This window comes from Malaclemys terrapin, chromosome 3 (assembly GCF_027887155.1).
Source record: "Malaclemys terrapin pileata isolate rMalTer1 chromosome 3, rMalTer1.hap1, whole genome shotgun sequence".
Lineage (NCBI taxonomy): Eukaryota > Metazoa > Chordata > Testudines > Emydidae > Malaclemys > Malaclemys terrapin.
This window is the reverse complement of record NC_071507.1, coordinates 95,930,054-95,950,328: the sequence shown is the minus strand read 5'-3', so window position 1 is coordinate 95,950,328 and position 20,275 is coordinate 95,930,054. Positions and strand designations below refer to the sequence as shown.

Below are 20,275 nucleotides of genomic sequence, written 5' to 3'. Positions count from 1 at the left end.
CCAGTACAATCAGAGGAGTTGGCAACACAGTGATCTTGAACGAGATGAGACAAAGCCGTGTTTATGGATCAAGGGCACCTGAAGCCAAAAAAGCAACCATCAGATTGTCTAGCCCTGTGTTTCTCAAATGTGGCCACCAGGGGGCTTTTCTTGGAGCCACAGCTTCCTGGGTGGTGATGGGGCGGGGAGGGGCCAAGCAGTGGCTCTTTCCCTAGGGCTGCCTCTGGAGATAGAAAAGCTGGAGGAGCAGACAGCCAGTGTGTGTTCCCCACCTTCCTGGGGTGGGGGGATTGGACTTCAGCCCTGGGGTTCAAACCCACAGGGGTTTGGGCTCCATTCCCTGGCTGTTAGGTGATATGCTGTGGCTGCAAACTCACCCTCTGCAATCACCCTGGCCCCTGCTGCCTTCCCTAATGCCCCATTGCTTCCATAACCACCTCCCCATCCAGTGCTTAATTTTCCCCAGGCTTGCTGGGACTGAGTAAGTCTGCTGTGAAAAGTGGTATTTGTTAATAACAAATAATTAACAAATATCACTTTTCACAGCAGACTTACTAGTTAGCAAGTCTTAAAAAAAAAAGCAACCCAAACAAAGCAAAAGAAACAATAAGAAAAAAGACAAGAATGTGCAAAGCACCTTCTGTTTCTATAGAGATAACTGTACATTATTTTTATTATTGAGTGCAATGATTTAGATGTGTATATGTGCATATTTATTTGTTTTTCCTAAAATAAATTAAATATTTTAGGAAAATTGGTCAGTGCGGCCACCAAAAAATGTGTTGTGAGAACCCGTGGTCCAGCCCGCCCCGCTTCACATCACAGGCTCAGTGCACCTGGTTCCCGGTCACAGGGGGGCGCGGCTGAGGCCGGCTCTGCACTATGGCAGCGGCAGCGCTAGGTGGGGCAGGGGCGGGAGCACTCAGCTACCAGCGCCTCCTGCACCCCCTAGGGCGGCTGCGGTGCGCAGAGCAGGGGGTGGCGCCTGGTGGGGGAGCTGCTGCCCCGGTGCCCATCGCGGAACCCAGCGCACAGCCAGCTCCCGCCCCTGAGCCGTATTGGCAAACCGGGAAGTGGGCGGCGCGGCCCGGGGAGAACCCCACCTCGGCCACGCCGACAGGGTAACGCGATTTGGACACGTCTCGCGACAGCTGCGGAGGCTCTGCCTCCTCAGTGTACGCGTCGCCATGGCGACCGCGCCCTGGGTAACGTTCTGCGCTGGGGGCGCGAGCAGAGAGCTGCAGGGAAGGTTCGAATGGAACGTGCCGGAGCAGAGCCCCGGGGAACATGAGCAGCAACAGCCTCAGCAGCAGCGATGGCAGCTCGCGCGCGGGGTCCGCCTGCCCCCGGCTCATTGACGTGACCAGCAACGCGGCGCTGCTGCTCACCCCCTGCGCCGCGGCTGCAGCGCCCCCCGCCGCTGAGGTACCGAGCCGCGTCCCTGCCCGGTTTGCATTGACTACGGGGCAGAGCCGGGCTTGGACGCAGCGTCCCCCCCGCTTCCTGTTCCTATCAGGCTGCGCTGCCTGGGGCCAAGCCCTTGCTCTTTTCTGCGCTCAGCATCCTCCTGCAGCCCTGCGCCGGGATCTCACTGCTCTGCGGGGTCCTAAGGCTGGGCATGGGAACGCTTCCTAGGCAGGCTCTATGTGTGTGGGGGCGGGATGGACTGAACAGCGGAACTCCCGCCTAGGTCCCTGGCCCCAGCCCGCAGCAGAACCCCGTTGGCACCCCTCCCGGGAGCTTGGCTGCCTAGTTCCAGGGTCGAGGAGTTTATACACAGTTGTAGAGTCACACTGTGAGTCAGAAGAAACATTCCTAAAGAGTAACAGTAGTGTAGAGAACAAGAGGTGGGAAAGGGCTGTAGGGAGCCATCCCTAGTTCCAGGGAGCTGGGCTTTGACTGCAGGTGCCTGGGGACCCGGAGGTATCCAGGTGCTCAGCTGCTAATCAGTGCACTCTAGCACCCCAGGTTTGCTCCCAATTGCTGTGTCCCCCCCCCCCGCCCCAGTAGTGTGTTCCTACAGTGACAGAAAAGCTGTGCCTCCACTACGGGACTGTGCTGGCCTAGCTATGCCAGTAGAGTCACCATAGTGTAAATGTAGTCTGAATCACAGGTGGTTCACCAGAGGAAGCAACTGCTTCTCATTGTGTGGAGGCACAAATATGGGCTGGGGAGCAGAACCAAAAGCCAGGGCTGAGTAGCAGAACTCCTGGCTGACTCTGGCCTCTGCTGCATACTGGTCCTCAGCCTCACTGTAGGGTCCCAATGAGCATCCCAACCTCCTCATCCCCATTTTAACTAATACGTTACTAATCCAGCACCTTTCATCACATGATATTTACTTAAAATTTTTAAATAACCCTGCGCCCCTCCAAAAATTAAAAAAGGCATCAACCTGCATTTCATTGTAATTTTATGTTCCTTTCAAATATTTTTCTATATTTGCTGTGACACCCAAGTTTTAACCCTTACTCTAGTAAGGATGAGTATACTCACTCTGAAGACCTGCTACCCCTTTATTGCCTGTGCCATTTCTGAAAACAGTTCTCCATCCTGACTCTTATGATGTGTGCTCCCACCTACGCCACCAATTTCAAGGAGTGGCTTCTTGGCCTCTGGAAGATCTGTGGGTTTAAGAGGTGTAACAACAAATGCATGTCTAGATGGTTTCCTACAGAAAGGAGGTGAGAGAGATTGAAGATTTTCTGTACACACTACTAACACCATACTCCTTGCAGATGATTGACCTTGCCTAGTTTATCTCATGGTAAAACTACAATGCCCTCTCTCCACTGGGATTTTACAGTGGGGTTGCTAATGCATATTAATTATCATGTGGCAAAACACGCCCTTTTTTAGCAGTGAAGACAAACCTGTAGACAAGAACATGCAATCCAGCTTATGTAACAGCTGATAGAAATCCTACCTGTTTTAGTGACTCCCTGATGTAGTGGTTCTCAGACTGTGTTCCATAGCATAAGAGGGTCTGCAAAGACTTTCCACAGATCCGTGACAGTTCCAAAGTTCAAATTTTTGTATGCAGAATTTATTTGCCTCTTTTTGAATCCACCCCTGCTTCTAGATACTGCTAAACCACCATTTCTGGACTCAGTTCACTTTTATCTCCAGTTTTATTTTTGAAGAATTATTTCATTTTTTTTTCCCATTGGAAGACTCCAGATTGATACACACATCAGGAATGAATAAATTAAATAAATAAATATCAGATGAAGATGCTCCTGAAGCCAGTGACAGAGGATTTACAAACTTGGGAAAAAAAGTTAATCCTTGATATTAATACCAGGGTCTGAGAGGGATAGGGTGTGCAGTTTTAATTGCAATTAATGTGTTTGAGAGGGGGCATGAATTTTGGGAAAGTTTGGGCAGAGTTTCTTCGAGTTCAATAATTTCTAGTCTAGTGTTTCCAAGACAGAATGGCTAATTTCTAACTGCCTCAAAGCTGTCCTATTGATCTGTTAGCCAGTTTCCAGACATTTCAGATACTTGGAGGGGAAAAATAGCCTTTTTATTTAATTGCTTGTTTCTGTGGAGGATGACTGACATTGATTTTAATACTGCAAAATGCGACTACAAGTTTCCTTTTTGTTTCAGTTTTTAGTTTCACCTCATCATTTTGTCAATTTTAGCAGCTGCATTGATTCACGTACTACAGAGCAGTAGAAATATTTGGTTCAATAATTTAAATAAAGTCTGACTGATAATTAAAACTTATCTTTACAAATTCAAGGACAACATTTTTTCTTGTTAAATGTTGCAGAAGGGAGTATCTTCAGTGTGCTAGGAATTTACTTGTGTTATCCAAGGCTCTTCATTGCGTTTCTTTATCTTTCTTCTAACTCATTCCTTTGAAACTGTGGTATGATGGCTTTGATGTGAAGTTAAAGGTGAGGCTCAAGGATATTGCTTGGAAGGAAATGAAACCACTTGTCTGCTAAAGCAATAGCAAAAAGCGTAGTTAATAGAAAAGTCCATCATTTTAACAATACTTTATTCAGGAGGAAAAACAGCTATTAATAGAGTGAATAGCTGAGTATCAGCTGACTTTTGTTAACAGTGGGATGTGATTTTTGTATTGCACTAAATTGTTTTGTTGCTCTGCTTAGAATTTTTGTTTTTCAACATTCTGAAGTCTGTTGCCATTTTAGTAAATTCAGCTTTCAACCTGTTAGAAACCTGTTTTTAGTAGCATGAATTTTTAATATTTTAGAATTGATAGTAAAAAAGAAATATAAAAAATGATCTGTAAGTAGGTGACTTCTAAATGAAAAACACACTTATTACATATACTTCTGCATACCTGTAGAAGTAATTTTAATTGTAACTGATCAGAGCTGGTGGAGTAGAGAGAGATGCAGGATGTGACCCTTAAAATTTATACTGTGAGCAAGCCAACTATATATTCATAAGCATATATCTGTTCAGTGAAATGCAAGACATAGAAGGCATAAGACAAAGAGGATATTAGAATAGAATATTGGCACTGTTAGAATGTCTATCACCTTTGCGGTCTCTCCTCCATTTACAAATCTCTCATTAATACTAATTTCTTCTACAAAGTCTTACACTGTTGTCCACCAACCAATAGATAAAACAAAGCAAACAAATGAAACTGCATGTGAGCAAGTGGTGACTTTCTGCACAGCCACTTGCTATTGCTGCTTCTCATTCCTCCTACCCTTCGTCTGCTGGCAGCAAGATCCGTACTCTGTTTCCATTTTTGTTTTTTAAAGCATATAAGAGGTGTTGATCTCAAAATAATTACAAATAATAAAAATTTCAGCTTTTCCACAGCATTTATTTCACAAAACTGTTGAAGCAAAGCAGCAGGGGGACCCATTCCCCCAATGTTTTCTTTTTACTACATCCCTTAATTAATCAAGTCTTTACCAGAAGATGTAAGAAGTTGTTATAAAAGCTGAAATACCAATGTTTTCATAATTGTCTTGAGATAACTGCTGTTCTTAACCATGCTAAACAGTTATTTATCACATTTAGGTCCAAGATCAACTCACCATGATGAAGAGACAAGTGGAAGAGAGAGCGAATTTAACTGCTATCTGTAGTGTTGGAAGGTAAGAATAACTTTTTGGTTGCCATGTGACTTTCTTTGAGCGTATTAAACAACTTTGAATTAGGCTTGTTAATAAATAAACAATAGTGGAGAATGTTTCTTATCTGTCTAACAACATCTTTTAATGACTACAGCAGATAGGGCAGGACTTACCTTCAGAAGAGAAACACTGAAAATGCCAGAAGTAATTGATTTTATTCACCTGGACTATTGTTTTTAGGTTATGCTTGTTTCAGAAAAGATATAGTATTGTTTGAAAAAGTCCAGAGCAGCACATCAAAAATAATCAGAGGATTGGCAAGAATTACAAGCCAAAAGTTAGGTCTGTTTGGAAAGGAGAAGACTAACTGGGTAGGTGGACTTGATTGTGATGATGAAGGATATAGTGAAAAGTGATCAGACATTGTTTTCAACCTTTTCCATAATATGAAAATAAAGAGGATAAAACTGAAATGCAATAATTGTAAAATAAATAGGAGAAAATATTAATGCACACAGCATCTGGCATATTGCCAATTCTTGCAATTTTATCACTAGTCTTACGCTATTTGTGGTTTTTTTTTTTTTTTTTTTCATAGAACCTTAACTTTTGGAGTCAAGTGGTTATATGAAAATCTCAGCTTTATTTTTATAAGATAAATTTCTAGACTTCATGGTTGCAGAGAAAAGTTTCAAAATGGGAACCCCTCCCCACACCCTAAAGGCTTAGAAATCAGGAGATGAAATAACCCCAAATGTATTGGTTTAAAATAATGAGATTTTTGGAAAAATATTTTATAATTTTGTGAGGCTCATGATTTTTGAATGCCTGGGGTTGTCAAATCAGTAATCAGTCTATGGAATTGACTGTGTAAGAGGAGTTGTAGCTGTGCTAGTCCCAGGATATTAGAAAGACAAGGTGAGTGAGGTAATAATCTTTTATTTGACTAACTTTTGTTGGTGAGAGAGACAAGCTTGAAAGATATTGCCTCACCCACCTTAGAATTCCTTCCTCCTCCACCATAACAAAAGAGGTACATTCAGCAGTGCAGAAATTGTCAAGGTCAGGATTTCTCAAAAGGCAGTATATGTAACCACAGATGACATACCAGCTGCAGTTGGGTGATACATGGATTGGTTTATCAGAGTAGAATCCATTATAACTACACTGATTAATATTATGAGGGTGTTACACTAAGTACTTTTGAGTTTTAGATTTCATATGCTAGATTTTAAAGTTTGAGAACTGTTGGTCTAGGTGTATTATTATTTTGCTTTAATATCAAACATTTCTGGGCCCTTTACGCCAGGTAAAATGATCAAAGTTGTGTGAAAGGGCTCTAAAAGGTGTGGATTCGACTCTGGGAGAATTCTGGCACAGCTAGTGGAATTAGGGAAGACAGCCATAAGCTGTCCTCTGGGTACCCTTGCAAGCCCCAGTGTGTGTGTGGGGGGGGCGAGGGGAGGAAGGGGGAAGGGAAGCACTGTCACACATAGGCTGTCAGGGACAGGCTGCCATGATTTCAACAGACCCTTTTCCCAAAGCTGTCTAGAATCAAGACGGTGCAAGAATAGCTTAAAGCCACATTAACCTCCACCCCCCGAGGCTTGCTAGTTCTGTACTTTCTCTCTTACAGTATGTCTACACTGCAAAAAAGATGTGTTCTTTAACTCAGCTAATCCACATTAACTAGGGGTACATCTACACTACAGGGGGGAGTCGATTTAAGATACGCAAATTCAGCTACATGAATAGCGTAGCTGAATTCGACGTATCGCAGCCGACTTACCCCGTTGTGAGGACGGCGGCAAAATCAACTTCTGCGGCTTTCTGTCGGCGGCGCTTACTACCACCTCCGCTGGTGGAGTAAGAGCGCCGATTCGGGGATTGATTGTCGCGTCCCAATGGGACGCGATAAATCGATCCCCGAGAGGTCGATTTCTACCCGCCGATTCAGGCGGGTAGTATAGACCTAGCCTATCTCTGGTTAAAATATCAGTGAAGACATGGCAATTTAGCTTTTAACTTGAGTTAAGAGCTCAAGTTCACCCCCTGGCTGTCTTACAGGCCAACTCGAGTTAAAAGCCAAATTACCACATCTTGTCTGCTATTTTAATCTATGTTAGTTAATACAGGGTAGATAACCCAAGTTAAGAACACACCATTTTTTTTTTTGGGGTGTAGACATCCCATCAGAGGTGCAGCGCAGAATCTCATCCCTCCTATTGAGCTAACTGTTCAGAATGAGCCTCTTTTTAATGCACACGTGTGTCCATGAATATTAATGTAATTAAAAATAGAAACACTGTCAGCACAACTCTTCTTTATTTTGTTAAATAAGAATCTGGTATGACATAGAAGATGAAGCTTTGGGTTTAGCAATACTAGTCAGCTTTTCCCCTTTCTTTTTATTTGTTCATTTAATTGTGCTAAGACCCAATGGTTCCAATCAGTCTTGAGCCCTAGTGTACTAGGCACTGTACAAATATATAGGCAGACGCAGTTCCCCAAGAACTTGCAATCTAAAAAGACTAAAGACTGTTAAATGGTGGTGGAAAGGGATGCAACATACAAATAACAGCTTATGGTTAAGGTTGACCCGTGTCATGTTTATTGCTTGGATTTTATTTTTTGTTTTGTTTTTATTTGTGCCTGAGGGTTTAAATGGGAAATTAGGTAAAAAGAAGAGGGGTGAAATTGATGAGGCGAGAAGAGGAAGGAAAGAGTAAAGATCGGCGGGGGTAAAGGTAGAGGAGGTGACTGGACAAAAGTTGGTCATGTAACTGGAGCAGAGATCATAGGCCATGTGAAGAAGTCTATCGTGACAGTGGGTAGACAAGCGTCTGAAGGCTGCTCTGGCTGTTATCAGAGGGCTTCTGGTGGCTGGGGCCTTTGATGGGCTGCTACAGAAGCTCTCCCTACACCTGCTGTCTCCTGCTATTATGCCCTTATTTTGTTGATGGAACAACAGGAAATAGATCAGTAGAACAGATCTGTGAGACTTCTCAGATATGCTATATTTTGATATCAAGCATTTTTTTCAATTCTTTTTCTCCCATTTATTTTTTTAGAAACAAAGGAAGAACAGAGAAACAAAAGGTTAGTGAGTCATTTTTTATTTCTGTTGTACTAGCAATCGAAATGTGCTAGTTGCTTTTCAAATTCAGCGGAAGATGCCATCCCTGTTCTGAATAGCATGCGGGGTCGAAACAGACAAAATGTTGGGGAAAGGGATGCAGTGTACCAGCTGGTCAATTAGGATGATGGTTGACACTTGGCTTATGGAGGGTTTTTATTGTTTTGATGTATATTTCTTTATTTGTTTCACTAGTATTAGGGATTTTGGGAGGACAGTTGTTGGGGTTAAAATGATAGTGAAGAATGGTGGGGAAGGGGTTGTGTGAATTAAAGAAAGAAAGATGGTAAAAACGTAATGGGAAGAGAGTGATGGTGGGCAGCTAAAGTATTGCAGTGATATCAAAAGGCAGGGGAGTGTAACAAGGTGGCATGATTCTTCTGGTGATCCACCTTCTTTAGGAGGTGGTGGAGCTGTGCATAAAATTACTGAAGTTCTGCTGACTCACTGTGGCAGGTGCAGCTTGCCGACTCAACCCTTTATATAAGGAAGATGAGAGTGGCTCTTTGTAACAAGAAACTGGGGCCTAGGTCAGATAGGTCTCTACAGGGAAACCATAGGAACACCCATAGGCTGAGGTTTGCATTTTTCTTGTTGTGTGATCGGCCAGGAAAGCCAAAAACCCCAGGAAAAGGGGTATGTTTAGACTACAAGAGTGGAGATTCTGTTTCGGGCACGATGTGTGTTGTGTTGTGTGGGGGTGTCCACCTGCTTGCACTTGGGATGAAAGGGGACAGCAATGAAAGGTATTATAGCAAATGAAATAAATATAAATCAAGAGTCCAAGTTACAGAGTTGAGTGAAAGATGATATGTGAAGACTTCACCTGGCAGCTGCTGCTGCCAATGTAAAGGAGTTGTAGGAGAGGTTTCTGGGACCAGTACAATGGGCTTGTTCCCCTGGAACTGGTGGGAAGGTGAGGTTGGAAGGCGCTGACTTTAGCCCTTACCCCTTTGGCTGTAGCTGGTTTGGGGATTTAGAATCAGACCCCGCGCCCACGCCTAGAAGAGCGCCTAACTTAGGCGCCTTTTTAATTTTTACTCACTTGGCGGCGGGTCCTTGACTCACTCCAGGTCTTCTGCGGCATTTTGGCGGTGAAACCCCTGGCCCTGCTCCTCCAGCCAGAGAGCCGGGCCCCGCTCCCCCGGCTGGCGCGCCGGGAAGAGCGCGGAGAAACCCCCGGCCCCGATCCTGCAGCCAGAGCGCCGGGAGGAGCATGGCAAACCCCCGGTCCCAATTCCTCAACTGGAGTGGTGGGCGGAATGTGGCGAAACTCCTGGTCCCGATTCCCCGGCCGGAGCGGCGGGCGCCGCATGGCGAAACCCATGGCCCCAATCCCCTGACCGGAGTCCCGGGACAAGCGTAGCAACACTCCCGGCTCTGCTGCCCCGGGCGAAGCGATGAGCGGAGCCCGGCTAAACCCCCTGCTCCGATTCCCCGGCCAGAGCGGCGGGCGCTGCGCGGCGAAACCCCCGGCTCTGATCCCCCGGGGGAGCGGGGCCAGGGGTTTCGCCGCGCTCCTCACGGCGCTCTGGCTGGGGGAGCGGGGCCGGGGGTTTCATCACACTCCACCTGCCGCTCTGTCCCATGGATCGGGGCCGGGGGTTTCACTGTGCTACTCCTGGGGCTCCAGTCAGGGGATCAGGGCCGGGGATTTTGCTGTGCTCCTCCCGGCGCTCCGGCCGGGGGATCGGTGCTAGGGGTGTTGCCATGCTCCTCCCAGGGCTCCGGTCAGGGGATCGGGGCCTTGTCCTTCAGTGCCGCTGAGGACGCGGAGCGAGTGAAGGACCTGCTGCCAAAGTGCCACCGAAGACCTGGAGCGCCGCCGGGTGAGTCATCCCTGCCGAGGCCCTGTCAAAACTATTCGAATCGGGCCCCGCACTTCTTAAAGCAGGCCCTGCTGTTCCCCATATGGAAGGGACAGGAGAGACGTCTGTTACGTGTGTTTTATATGGATTGGATTTTTTCATTTAGCTTTAATTACTTGAATTTTATTAATCTGCGTTGGAGACACTTCTTAACTCAGTTATACCATGCAGGTCTTGGATGAGTGACTGTTGATAAAACTCACTTGTAGTTATTATTTTAAAAATGTTATTTAATTTATTTCATTTTGTTTGCACCAGCCTGTGGCGAACAGAATGAATGGTAGAGATGAGGCATTATGCAAGTGAGCTTTTCTGTTCTTGTTTGAGGGAGTGCCAAATCTGCTTAATATACTTTAAAATCTCTCAGTCACTCATGATTAGCTAACTGCTTGGCACTGGTATGGATCAGTAGTCAGGTTTGTGCATACTAAGTAGCAACATGTAGAAATTAATGTGTTTACTTAATGTGTACACAAATATACATATTCATCCCCCAAAACCCACATGAATATATATAGAAAATCCACATGGACAATAATATAACAGTTCCAACTTTTCCAATCTCTGGTGCCCCAATGATCATTAGGGGCAGATTGAGAAAAGTATTTAGGTGGCTAAAGATGCAGATAGATACTTAGAGGGATTTTCAAAAGTGCCTGAGTTAGGCGCTAACTCCCATTAACTTGAATTTGAGTTAGGTGCGGAACATACTGAGGGACTATTATAAATCCCTCAGGTGTCTGTCTGCATCTTTAGCCACCTAAATATCTTTGTCAATCTGTCCCTAGATGAACAGTGTAGGTTTTAGATCCTCAGGCAGTAAGGCATTTTTGTATTGCTGAGGATCAGGGATCTTCTTCTAGAACAATACTCTTATTTTGTGCTGTATTCATCAGTTTGATGAGACTCCTATGTAATGATGTTAGAGAATAAGAAATGGTGGTTACAGTTATTCATTTTATGTTTGTTTAGAGGAGAGAAGAGAAATTCACAGTAATATGAAATTCAGCCCGAAGAGATGGTGATATTACTATTTCATTTGCTGGTATTGTGGCAGTGCCTAGAAGCCCAAGTCGTGGACTGGGGATCTGTTATACTGACTGTTGTATGCATATAGAACAAAAATAAAAGCCCTGTTTTAAAAATCTGAACACATGATGTTAGACAACCCATGGAGTAAAACAGGAGAGAGGATGGTAGCAGATAAGTAATTGTAATAAGTAGCAGGCACAGTATGGTAGTAAGTACAGGATTCTGGGAAAACCACTGCCCTATGGAGGTGTGATTTCTAATGCACACCAGTGTGTTGCTGGGTAGCCCTGCTGGCATGCATTAAAGGTTTCCTCTTGTGCTTTAACTTAGTGCTCTTTGAACCAGTACGTTAAAGGGCTTTAGGGAACATTACAAAGAGATTACTCATGACAGAGCTACTGTAATGAGTAATGTAAAATAATATACATTACTCATTCTAGTATATACAGAAAACACCCAATTTTTGGACATTACATCAAACGAAAATTGCAAAAAGTAACCCCCCAAAATGAAATTAATAAACTAAAAAAAAACAACACAGAAGCCCTGATTATAAGCTATAATGTCAGTATTTACTCTTTCAACACTAGAGTATGTAGTTTTCGCTTTTGTACCTGCTTTGATCAGCAAACAAAAGTAGTTACTAAGTACATTAGCAGGGTGTTTTGTTTCTTTGTATTCACTACAACATCAAAGCAATGACAATCCTTTATGTTGTCATTGGAAAGATACAGTGTTGTTTATTAGACCTGTGCTTTTTATAGTTTCCCCAAAACTGTGCCAGGCAGTTGTGACAAGAACAAGTCCTTTGTGTGTTAAAAGACTGACGTGTGTTAAAAGACTAACATTTGACCAATGAACAAATGTGGCATTATTTCATCTAGATAATTTATTTTGTGACTTTTCCCAAGATACTAATCCTCAGCAGGCTGATGTTTTTCTAAACTACTAATTAAAATATGCATAGGAGAAGAACATGTGTGCATCCATGTGGTGATGACAGTCGTGATAAATTCCAGAGCCATGTAATAAATCACATTTATCTTTAACTTTTGGCCGCCTCATGTGTACCTAAATACTTTTGCCTGCATTCTACTCACTACTCTGTCACCCCTAGGGCTGCTAACATTCCTCAACTCTCATCGACTCCAAAGTTTTTTTAAAACAACCTGCCACAGAAATGTTTCATCCTTTCCCCCTTAAATATGAAATTAACTGTTACCCCCAAAATAATGACTCTCAGAAGTAGGAGGGATAATATTCAGGCTCAGAAAATACACTGCTGCATGTATTTTCTCTATTATAGCTGAATTGCCAGTGCCAGCTGTAAGGTTGCCTATGGGTTTCTATTGTGAACTCCCTTTTTCATTTACTCATCACTCTTTCAAGTTAGGAGAGAGACATATGGACACAAAATTCAAGGGTGCAATTTGGCATGCAGTGGGTTTGGTGTGGTGCACTGCTCAATGGGAGCTCCTAGCGGTATAGACACGAGGACTTGTCTGCAGTTGGAGTTCTTCAGACATAGTTATTCTGGAATAACTATTCTTGAAGAACAATATGCATGGACATTCTTATTGTGGAATAAAAATGTCCACATGTGGAGTTAATCAGGAATGACTCTGTGGGTAGACAAGCCCTGAGAAACCCTTGAGGAGGAGGGAGTGTGTCCTTTCCAGAGTGAGACCAGCTCTGCAGGCCAGTGTGCAGTGTGGATTGTGTCCTATCTCTGTCCCCTCTGGGATTTCTAGCTCTAACAGCATTGCTGGATGGGAGTATATCTTTCTTTTGTAATAGTGCAAGGACCACAGTTGTGTTTCATTTCTGCATGGGAGTTGGTGGAGGTACAGAGAGGGTTTTTTTTTTGTGCCCTCTCCCTATGCCTTTGCATTCCCTGCATGTACTAAACACAGTTCTGCTCTAAGAATGTCAGATTTAATATTGTTTCAATCTACAGTAACTACAAAATATGTCCTATCTAATGGGGCTGTTGCCCGGACCCTGGAGTAGACCTAAATTGGAAGGCATGGCTTTGATTTCTCTCTTTTCTAAATTAAATGGACTGGTTTTACTTAAGCTAATTGGGATTCCTGTGATAAGTGCTGCAAGGTGCTCTTGGACTCAGAGAATGAAAACAAAACTCAGGATTCAGATCATCCAGATTAGAGCATCCAAAAGCTGAACACTTCTATACATTGTCAAAATGTCAGATATGGTCTGCTGGGGAGTGGGAAAAGTCTAAAAGCTAAGAGGAACAGGGTGGTGTTGGGAGCTGAATAGTTACATGGCTATGTATTGTGTTTTGATGCTTTTTAATCCCTCAGACTACTCCCCCCACCTCCACCCCCACTCCCCATAGATATTTTATTTTCTGCAAAACTATAAATCAGTGTGCAGTGCGGGAACGGAGTTTAAATACTGAAATAGTAGGGGGACACAACCTCCCGCTGGCCAAGGACAGTGTGTAAAGCTTTCTTTGTCTTTAATGTTTAATCATGTAATAACTACATAAGTAACTTCGCTGCTGTACTCTAGAATTTTAACAATTTAACACACTGAGGGCCAAATTCACCACCAGTGTGAGTAGAGGGACTCCACTGATTTGAGTACAATTATATCTGTTTACACCATTGGTAGGTATGGCACCCAATGTTAGTGCACAGCATTTTCAGTGTGTTTTCTTTGAGGTACTGAATGACAGAACAAATCTGAAGAAAAGTTGTTCAGAAACATGGTGTCTGATGGTTCTCATTTTGCCTTGACTGTGATGTCTTCCCAGGGAGCTTATGATCACATTCTTCTGGATATACCTGTCACTCGAGAACAGACAAATCACTATCGGGCTGTGGCTGAAACTGCCCGTAGTGAACTTGCAGCACTTCTGGTAAAGTATGAATGTGCCCAGTCAGAGGTAAGTCTTAAAGAATCATCCTCCCTCCCTTCCCCACAAAAGAACCCCCTAAAAGTTCTTTTTCTGTTAATGTGAGCTATGCACACATTGCATAGAAAGTAGATTCTCTAAATCTTCTTACAGGGAATGTAAAATGTATCTTTGTTTTATTAATAGTGGGATTTTGTTTTTGTTTTCAGATTACATTTATTCAGATTTGCCACAAGTTTTTTTTTCTGCTTATATCAGTTGCCAGTCTTTATGCCATTATCTTGTTCGTTAATTGAAGTTGGCACCAGGATGATTTTCTTATTGTGTTTGGATGTAAAATACAGTATTTCACAATTCTAACCAAAGTTAATATTTCAACACTGTGGTTATCTGAGTGATTTTAACATATGTTGATTCCAGGGCTCTCATATTTTCCCACTTGTTAACGTGCTCATTTTTTATTTCCATTACTGAATGAAGCTTTGTTGATCCAGTCGTGCAGTACAGTCATGCAGAAAGGTGGTTTTTCTGTGCTGATAGAAATGAATGATAGCATCCTATACTCATAGCACTCTTCATCCAGGTGGCACCTAAATCATTTAATAAATGTTACAAGAGCATGTTCTCTTTCTCCCCGTCTCTCTCTGTGTAAAATGCTTAGGATCTACCTGTATGGTGCATCAAAATCAAAATTCACTTTGCCCATGAATGAAATACAACTAAATTTGTTGTGAAATCAAGCAACTCTTAAATAGTTCACAGCAATGATAAGCAACAGTTTAGAACAATAAATTATTAATACTATATCCAAGTGAAACAGGGGTGAATGTAGATCTGTAGAATGTAATTATCTGAGCTGGAATTTGGCCAGTTAATCCTCATATTATTGCAAAAAGTGCCTACCAATCTTTAATTAATGTATGTGGTCAGTAACTTGGCTTTACATTTCATCAGAAAGAATTAAAGAAGATGAGATTCTTGTTGATCCTTTACTTGACTCCAACTCTTGAATGAAGGGAGTAAATACTTTAATAATCTCTTTACTTACTGTCATGGTGACAGGCCACTTTATAGAATTTTTTTCACTGCTGTTTTTGGAAAAGGCAGAAAGGGAGTAAAGAAAGCCAGCTTCACTTTCATCCAAAATACTCAAATTCTTGTTAAATTCATGTTGTTGTTTGTAACATCTACATGTCCCAGCTGAATTCAGAGCTCCCTTGTGCTTAGTGCTGTACAGACTCATAATAAGGAACGCTGAATGGCATACAGTCTAAATTGACAAGAGAGAAAAAGGAAGTGTTGTTATCCCATGTCTACATGGGGAATTAAAGCACAGAGAGATTAGGTATCTTGTCTGTGGTCACGCAGGATATCTTTGGCAAAGCTAGAAATTAAACTCTGATCTCCTGAGTTTCAGTCCAGTGCCTTAATCAAACTCTGATCTCCTGAGTTTCAGTCCAGTGCCTTAATCACAAATCCATCCTTCTTGCATTAAAAGAGCACTCACATAGCTTGTTAATCTTAGTTTTAGTTTTCATGTGGTAAGAGCTAACTGCCACATATTGCATATTTTTCATTATAATGGAGCTGGAAGCAACACTTAAGTGTTGCTTAGCACTTTCTATTAATTAATTAATTTAATTAATGGAGATATCCCATCTCCTAGAACTGGAAGGGACCTTGAAAGGTCATTGAGTCCAGCCCCCTGCCTTCACTAGCAGGACCAAGTACTGATTTTGCCCCAGAGTGGCCCCCTCAAGGATTGAACTCACAACCCTGGGTTTAGCAGGCCAGTGCTCAAACCACTGAGCTATCCCTCCCCCCTGTTTTTAGTTGTTTATAACTTTGACCATTTAGGCTGAAATTTTACATGCCAGGTCTGCCTCAGGCTGAATGTTGCTGGGAAATTTTCAGCAAAAGTGGATCAACTCTTTCTGAGAACTAGGCTAGGGAATATACATTATTTTGCCAGTGTTTTTTTAAAAAAAGTTCGAACTGTTTGTTGAGAAGCTCTAGCACTTTCATACTTTGGAACAGGGACTTGAAATTAGGCAAGGGGTGCCACAAGGGGATCAGAGAGGTGCCTTTTGCTGTTCCTATGGATATCTACCTAATCTACTTGACTGAATTATAAGCCTCTGAAAATCACTGTCTGCACATGCTGTGTTAGCAAAATTCTCCAAAGATTCTGTCTTCACTGAACATTCTGCAGCTCTTTAGAGCCACAGCCACAGTGAACATGCTTCATTCCCATAGAGCAGGGGTAGTCAATTATTTTTTGTCAAGGTCCAAATTCCTTGGTCAAGGTATAGTCAAGGTCCAGACTCTGGAGGAAATATTTTTTTTAAAAAGTATGATGATAAGTAAATAAAAAGATTTGGGGGTCTGTTCAAAAGCTTCTGGCAGTCCAGATTTGGCCTGTGGTCTGCCTATTGATTACCCCTGCCATAGAGCTTAGTGAGTACGCTCCAGCCCAGGACTGAGCAGGACTTTTCTTGCAATTACTCTTTCCATTAGCGAGAGGCCACTGTGGCACCAGACACCAGAACTGAGAACAGGGAGGAAGAGATCTTGTGAAAAAATATGTGATCACAATTAAAGACTGTATCATTAAGGTTTCATAGGAAACCTTAATTCTGGTATTTCCTAACTTTTGTATGTGTGATTTTTACAAACCTTAATGTTGTTTCAACCTAATGTAAAACTCCATTTAAAATAATTTAAAAAACAGTGGTTCTTTTTGTTTCTGCTCTGTTTTTTTAAAATACCTCTATAGATATTTAAAAATAACATTTTTCTTCTTACTAACTTTGCCCATTTTATTCAGCTAATACATATTTTTGCTATTGTTTTGAATGGCACTGAAAGCGATGTGGCTATTTTTGTTTACTTCATACTGAAACTGGAGTTTACATACTGCTTTCTGTGAGTATTGAAAAAATGGTAGCTATTGTCACTTTTTTTTCCCCCACTGAATCCGTTGGTAATAGAGTAGAAGAATAAAATACTTTGATTCCAAAAGGTATTTCCTGCCGGATTTAAAAAAAATAAACAATTTAATAATAATTAAATTAAATAATAATTTAAGACAGTTCAAATACGTAGTCTATATTGAATTTTTCTTACAATTATTTGTTTTTTTCTCTCTTCCTCTCCTCTGTCTATAGCTTCTAGATCTCAGATCCAAAATGGTCTCTAAAGAAGTCTCATTGCAAGAGCTGAAGGCTGAAGTGGAAAGCTACAAGGAAAACAATGCTAGACAATCCTCTCTACTCCTCTCTTTGCAAAATCGAGTTCAGGAGATGGAGGAGGAATCAGGTGTGCTTGCCACTTCCAAAAAACAGACAGACCTAACAGCACATGTTTTGCTCCAGGAGAATTGGGAGTTGAAGGAGAAGATCCATAACCAAGAAGCCAAACTGAAGTAAGAGATTCAATCAAGCTGTGGTATAATTTTGGGTTGAGATGTCACTGTACTGTAGTTGCCAACATAGAAAACTACCTTTGTAGTTAAATTTCAGTGCAGAAACAGATTTGTATTGAGCTGTATATTATTGCCCCTTTGGCCTGGGCAGTTAGCCAGTATTCAGGGCCTTGCAGAGTTGTGCCCTTTAGGAAGAGAACTTGATATGAGTCAGGTATATTCTTTGGTGTAATCTTGTTTATTTACAAATAATGTAAACAAAGCCCAGTTTCCCTGAACATAGTAGAAACAAAGAGCAGGCACACTTTCTTAGCTTAGATACCCTTAAGTGCGCCACTCCAGCGAGCTCTGTGCCTGACAATGTCTTTTTCTGCTTCCTCTTAGGGTCCCATTCACCACGCCTTCTACAGGCTTTCTCTGCTTCTACCACACACAGGCTGAGAAACCAATCTCTTAGCCCCGGTGTTTTCAATCAGGGAAATCCCTGACCTGCCAGATAGTCTGGGCCATCCTCCATTGTTTATAGCTCTTTGTATTAAATAAAGAGGCTAAATTATTTATTCCATTGAGTCTGAAAGAATGCTTGATGCACTTATTGACCGTAATTAGGTCTGTGCTTGTTGGAACCAAAGACTTGTCTGATGGCAGCCAGTAGCACCTGTCAGAAAAACAATATGTTTTTACAGAGTTTATAAATAAACTCTGCAGAAGGGAGGTTTACTCCAGTGAAGGGTTTATTCAGTTGCAGCTGCAAATCTATAGGACTTTCCTATAAGTTTCACCAAGGTCACTGAGTCTGTTATCTCCCCAGTCTGAATTTCTAAGGGTTTAGAAGATCCACTAGCTTTACCAGTGGAGTTTGTGAACTCTTCCAGCCTAATAGCTTGGATTTTCCCTGAAAGAAAAAGCAGGGAAGTGAAAATACAAAAATTTGTGCTTAAGATTGAGATTAAGTATTTAAATGCTCAATAGTCATGAAACCAGAAAAGTAAAGTTTTCATAATATGGAAAATTCAGTTATGCTATACATGCATTGTAATTTCAATTTGTGTATTTGTTTTTAAATACATACATGAATATATGACTTTTTATGTGAGTATACACTAGAAAATATGCAGTTTGTACAACGTGGCTCAACTTACTGTGAACATTTTTCATTTCCATGTATTTGAGCTTTCATATTTGTAACTAATAATGTTACATTAATATAACCTTTTGTATTTTTCTCTATTACATACACCATTCTGGATAATGCAATATCAAGGTGCTCAGATATTGTGGTATGTTTGTAGTTATAGTTATGCCAAGAGAGAGGAAGAGAACCATTGCTGGTGATAGCTATTAGGGTAGGAAGAAAGCTTACATACAGTATCTACAAGCATGTGCAGTTCTGATATGCCTTTTGTTAGATTTTCCAATCCATTGATTTTTTTCCCCTCCCACTATTCATTGGGCAATGTTTTTTGTCATATACAACTTTACACTGTAAAAGATGCAATGTCCTGTGCTGCATTTATCAATTTAACAGTCTTCAGGACTGTGTGCATGCCACACAAAAGTGTATACACTGTTAGATCAGAATACACATACAGGTTAGTTTTGCTACGTCGGTCTTGTGGCTTCAGACACATCAGAGGTGCAAGTATTTCTGCAGAAATTCACTTGATCAAATGTACTCTGGCTTTAAAAAAAGTAAGTTAATGCTATGTGCTGTTGCTGTAACTTAAAGAAATTTATTTTCATTAACTTTCAAGATAATTCCTGGTTGGCGTATCTTCAAATGAGACAGTAGTCATAGAGAACATATTGTACACACATGCTGTACATGGGGGTAACTTGCTGTTATATTGGGGGAAAATTGATGAATAAGACAGGATAAATTTGAGTGTGTGTCATGTAACCAGTCATTTTGGACATGTGTTTTTAGAGAAGTCTCTGAAATAGTTAACATTGAAGATGTGATGGCATTCCTTCCCAGGAGGTTCCTTTGGCTATTTCACCCCCGACCAATGAGCCAAAGACACAATAACACATGGGTACACCATCTGGTTTTCAGCAGTGCTACACTCCATTCCCCTTTCCCAGGATTCTTCTCACAAGGATCTATAATATCAATAGGTCCTCATGCTCCTTTCTCTCAGTGTGATGGAAGAGGCCCCTCCTCGGTCCAGGGGAAAAGGCTTTTAGAGCAGCTGTTTTCTTATCCTGAAGAAAAAGGAAGGCTGGCAACCCATCCTGGACTTGCAGAACCTCACATTCATTCACAAGTTGAAGTTCAGGATGGTTCCCTCTGACACTGATAATCCCAAGTCTAGAGTCTGGAGACTGGTTCAGATCTCTTGTGCTGCAGGATGAGTACTTCCACATCTCCATCATTTTGCCTACAAGAAGTACCTATGATTTACAGTTGGCAAGGACCACTATCAATATTGAACCCTGCCTTTTGAACTCTCCACAGCATCGAGGAGATCTAGCAAGGTGCTATCAGTAGTGGCAGCTAACCTGAGAAGTTTTAACATCAATAAATAATCTTACCTGGATGATTGGTTTATATGGGGGACCGCTCCTCAACAGGTATCTGAAGCTATCCAAAATGCACTCAACCTCTTTCAGAGGTCAGGCCTGAAAGTCAAGAAATGGAAATAGATGGTAATCCCAGATCAGAGGACTGAATTCATTGGTGTGATCTTAGACGTCTCCACATCCAGGGCCTACATGCCTCAAGATGTATTTGAGAACCTGTCCATTCTAACTCTCAGTTGGAGGGAAATCCATGTACCAATGGAAGGTTGTGCCTTGCCCTTCTAGATCATATGGCTTCTTGCACCTTTTTGATACCACATGCCAGACTTCACCTCCACT

At 42.1% G+C, this 20,275-nt stretch overlaps 1 protein-coding gene across 3 annotated transcripts in view; it reads left to right on the top strand.

Moving 5' to 3' along the window:
- The first annotated feature begins 1,161 nt into the window (after positions 1–1,161).
- The window catches only part of CCDC170 (coiled-coil domain containing 170), a 72,098-nt gene continuing 52,984 nt past the window's right edge, over positions 1,162–20,275 (top strand). For 2 of the 3 annotated variants that reach the window (XM_054024049.1, XM_054024048.1), the window contains exons 1-5: positions 1,162–1,425; positions 5,017–5,093; positions 8,144–8,171; positions 13,888–14,019; positions 17,157–17,413. In XM_054024049.1, coding sequence (XP_053880024.1) covers positions 1,288–1,425; positions 5,017–5,093; positions 8,144–8,171; positions 13,888–14,019; positions 17,157–17,413 — 632 coding nt within the window. In that variant the 5' untranslated portion in view covers positions 1,162–1,287. Of the gene's footprint in view, positions 1,426–2,621; positions 2,685–5,016; positions 5,094–8,143; positions 8,172–13,887; positions 14,020–17,156; positions 17,414–20,275 lie in introns of those variants that run through there. The other variant, XM_054024050.1, reaches the window with a different exon arrangement.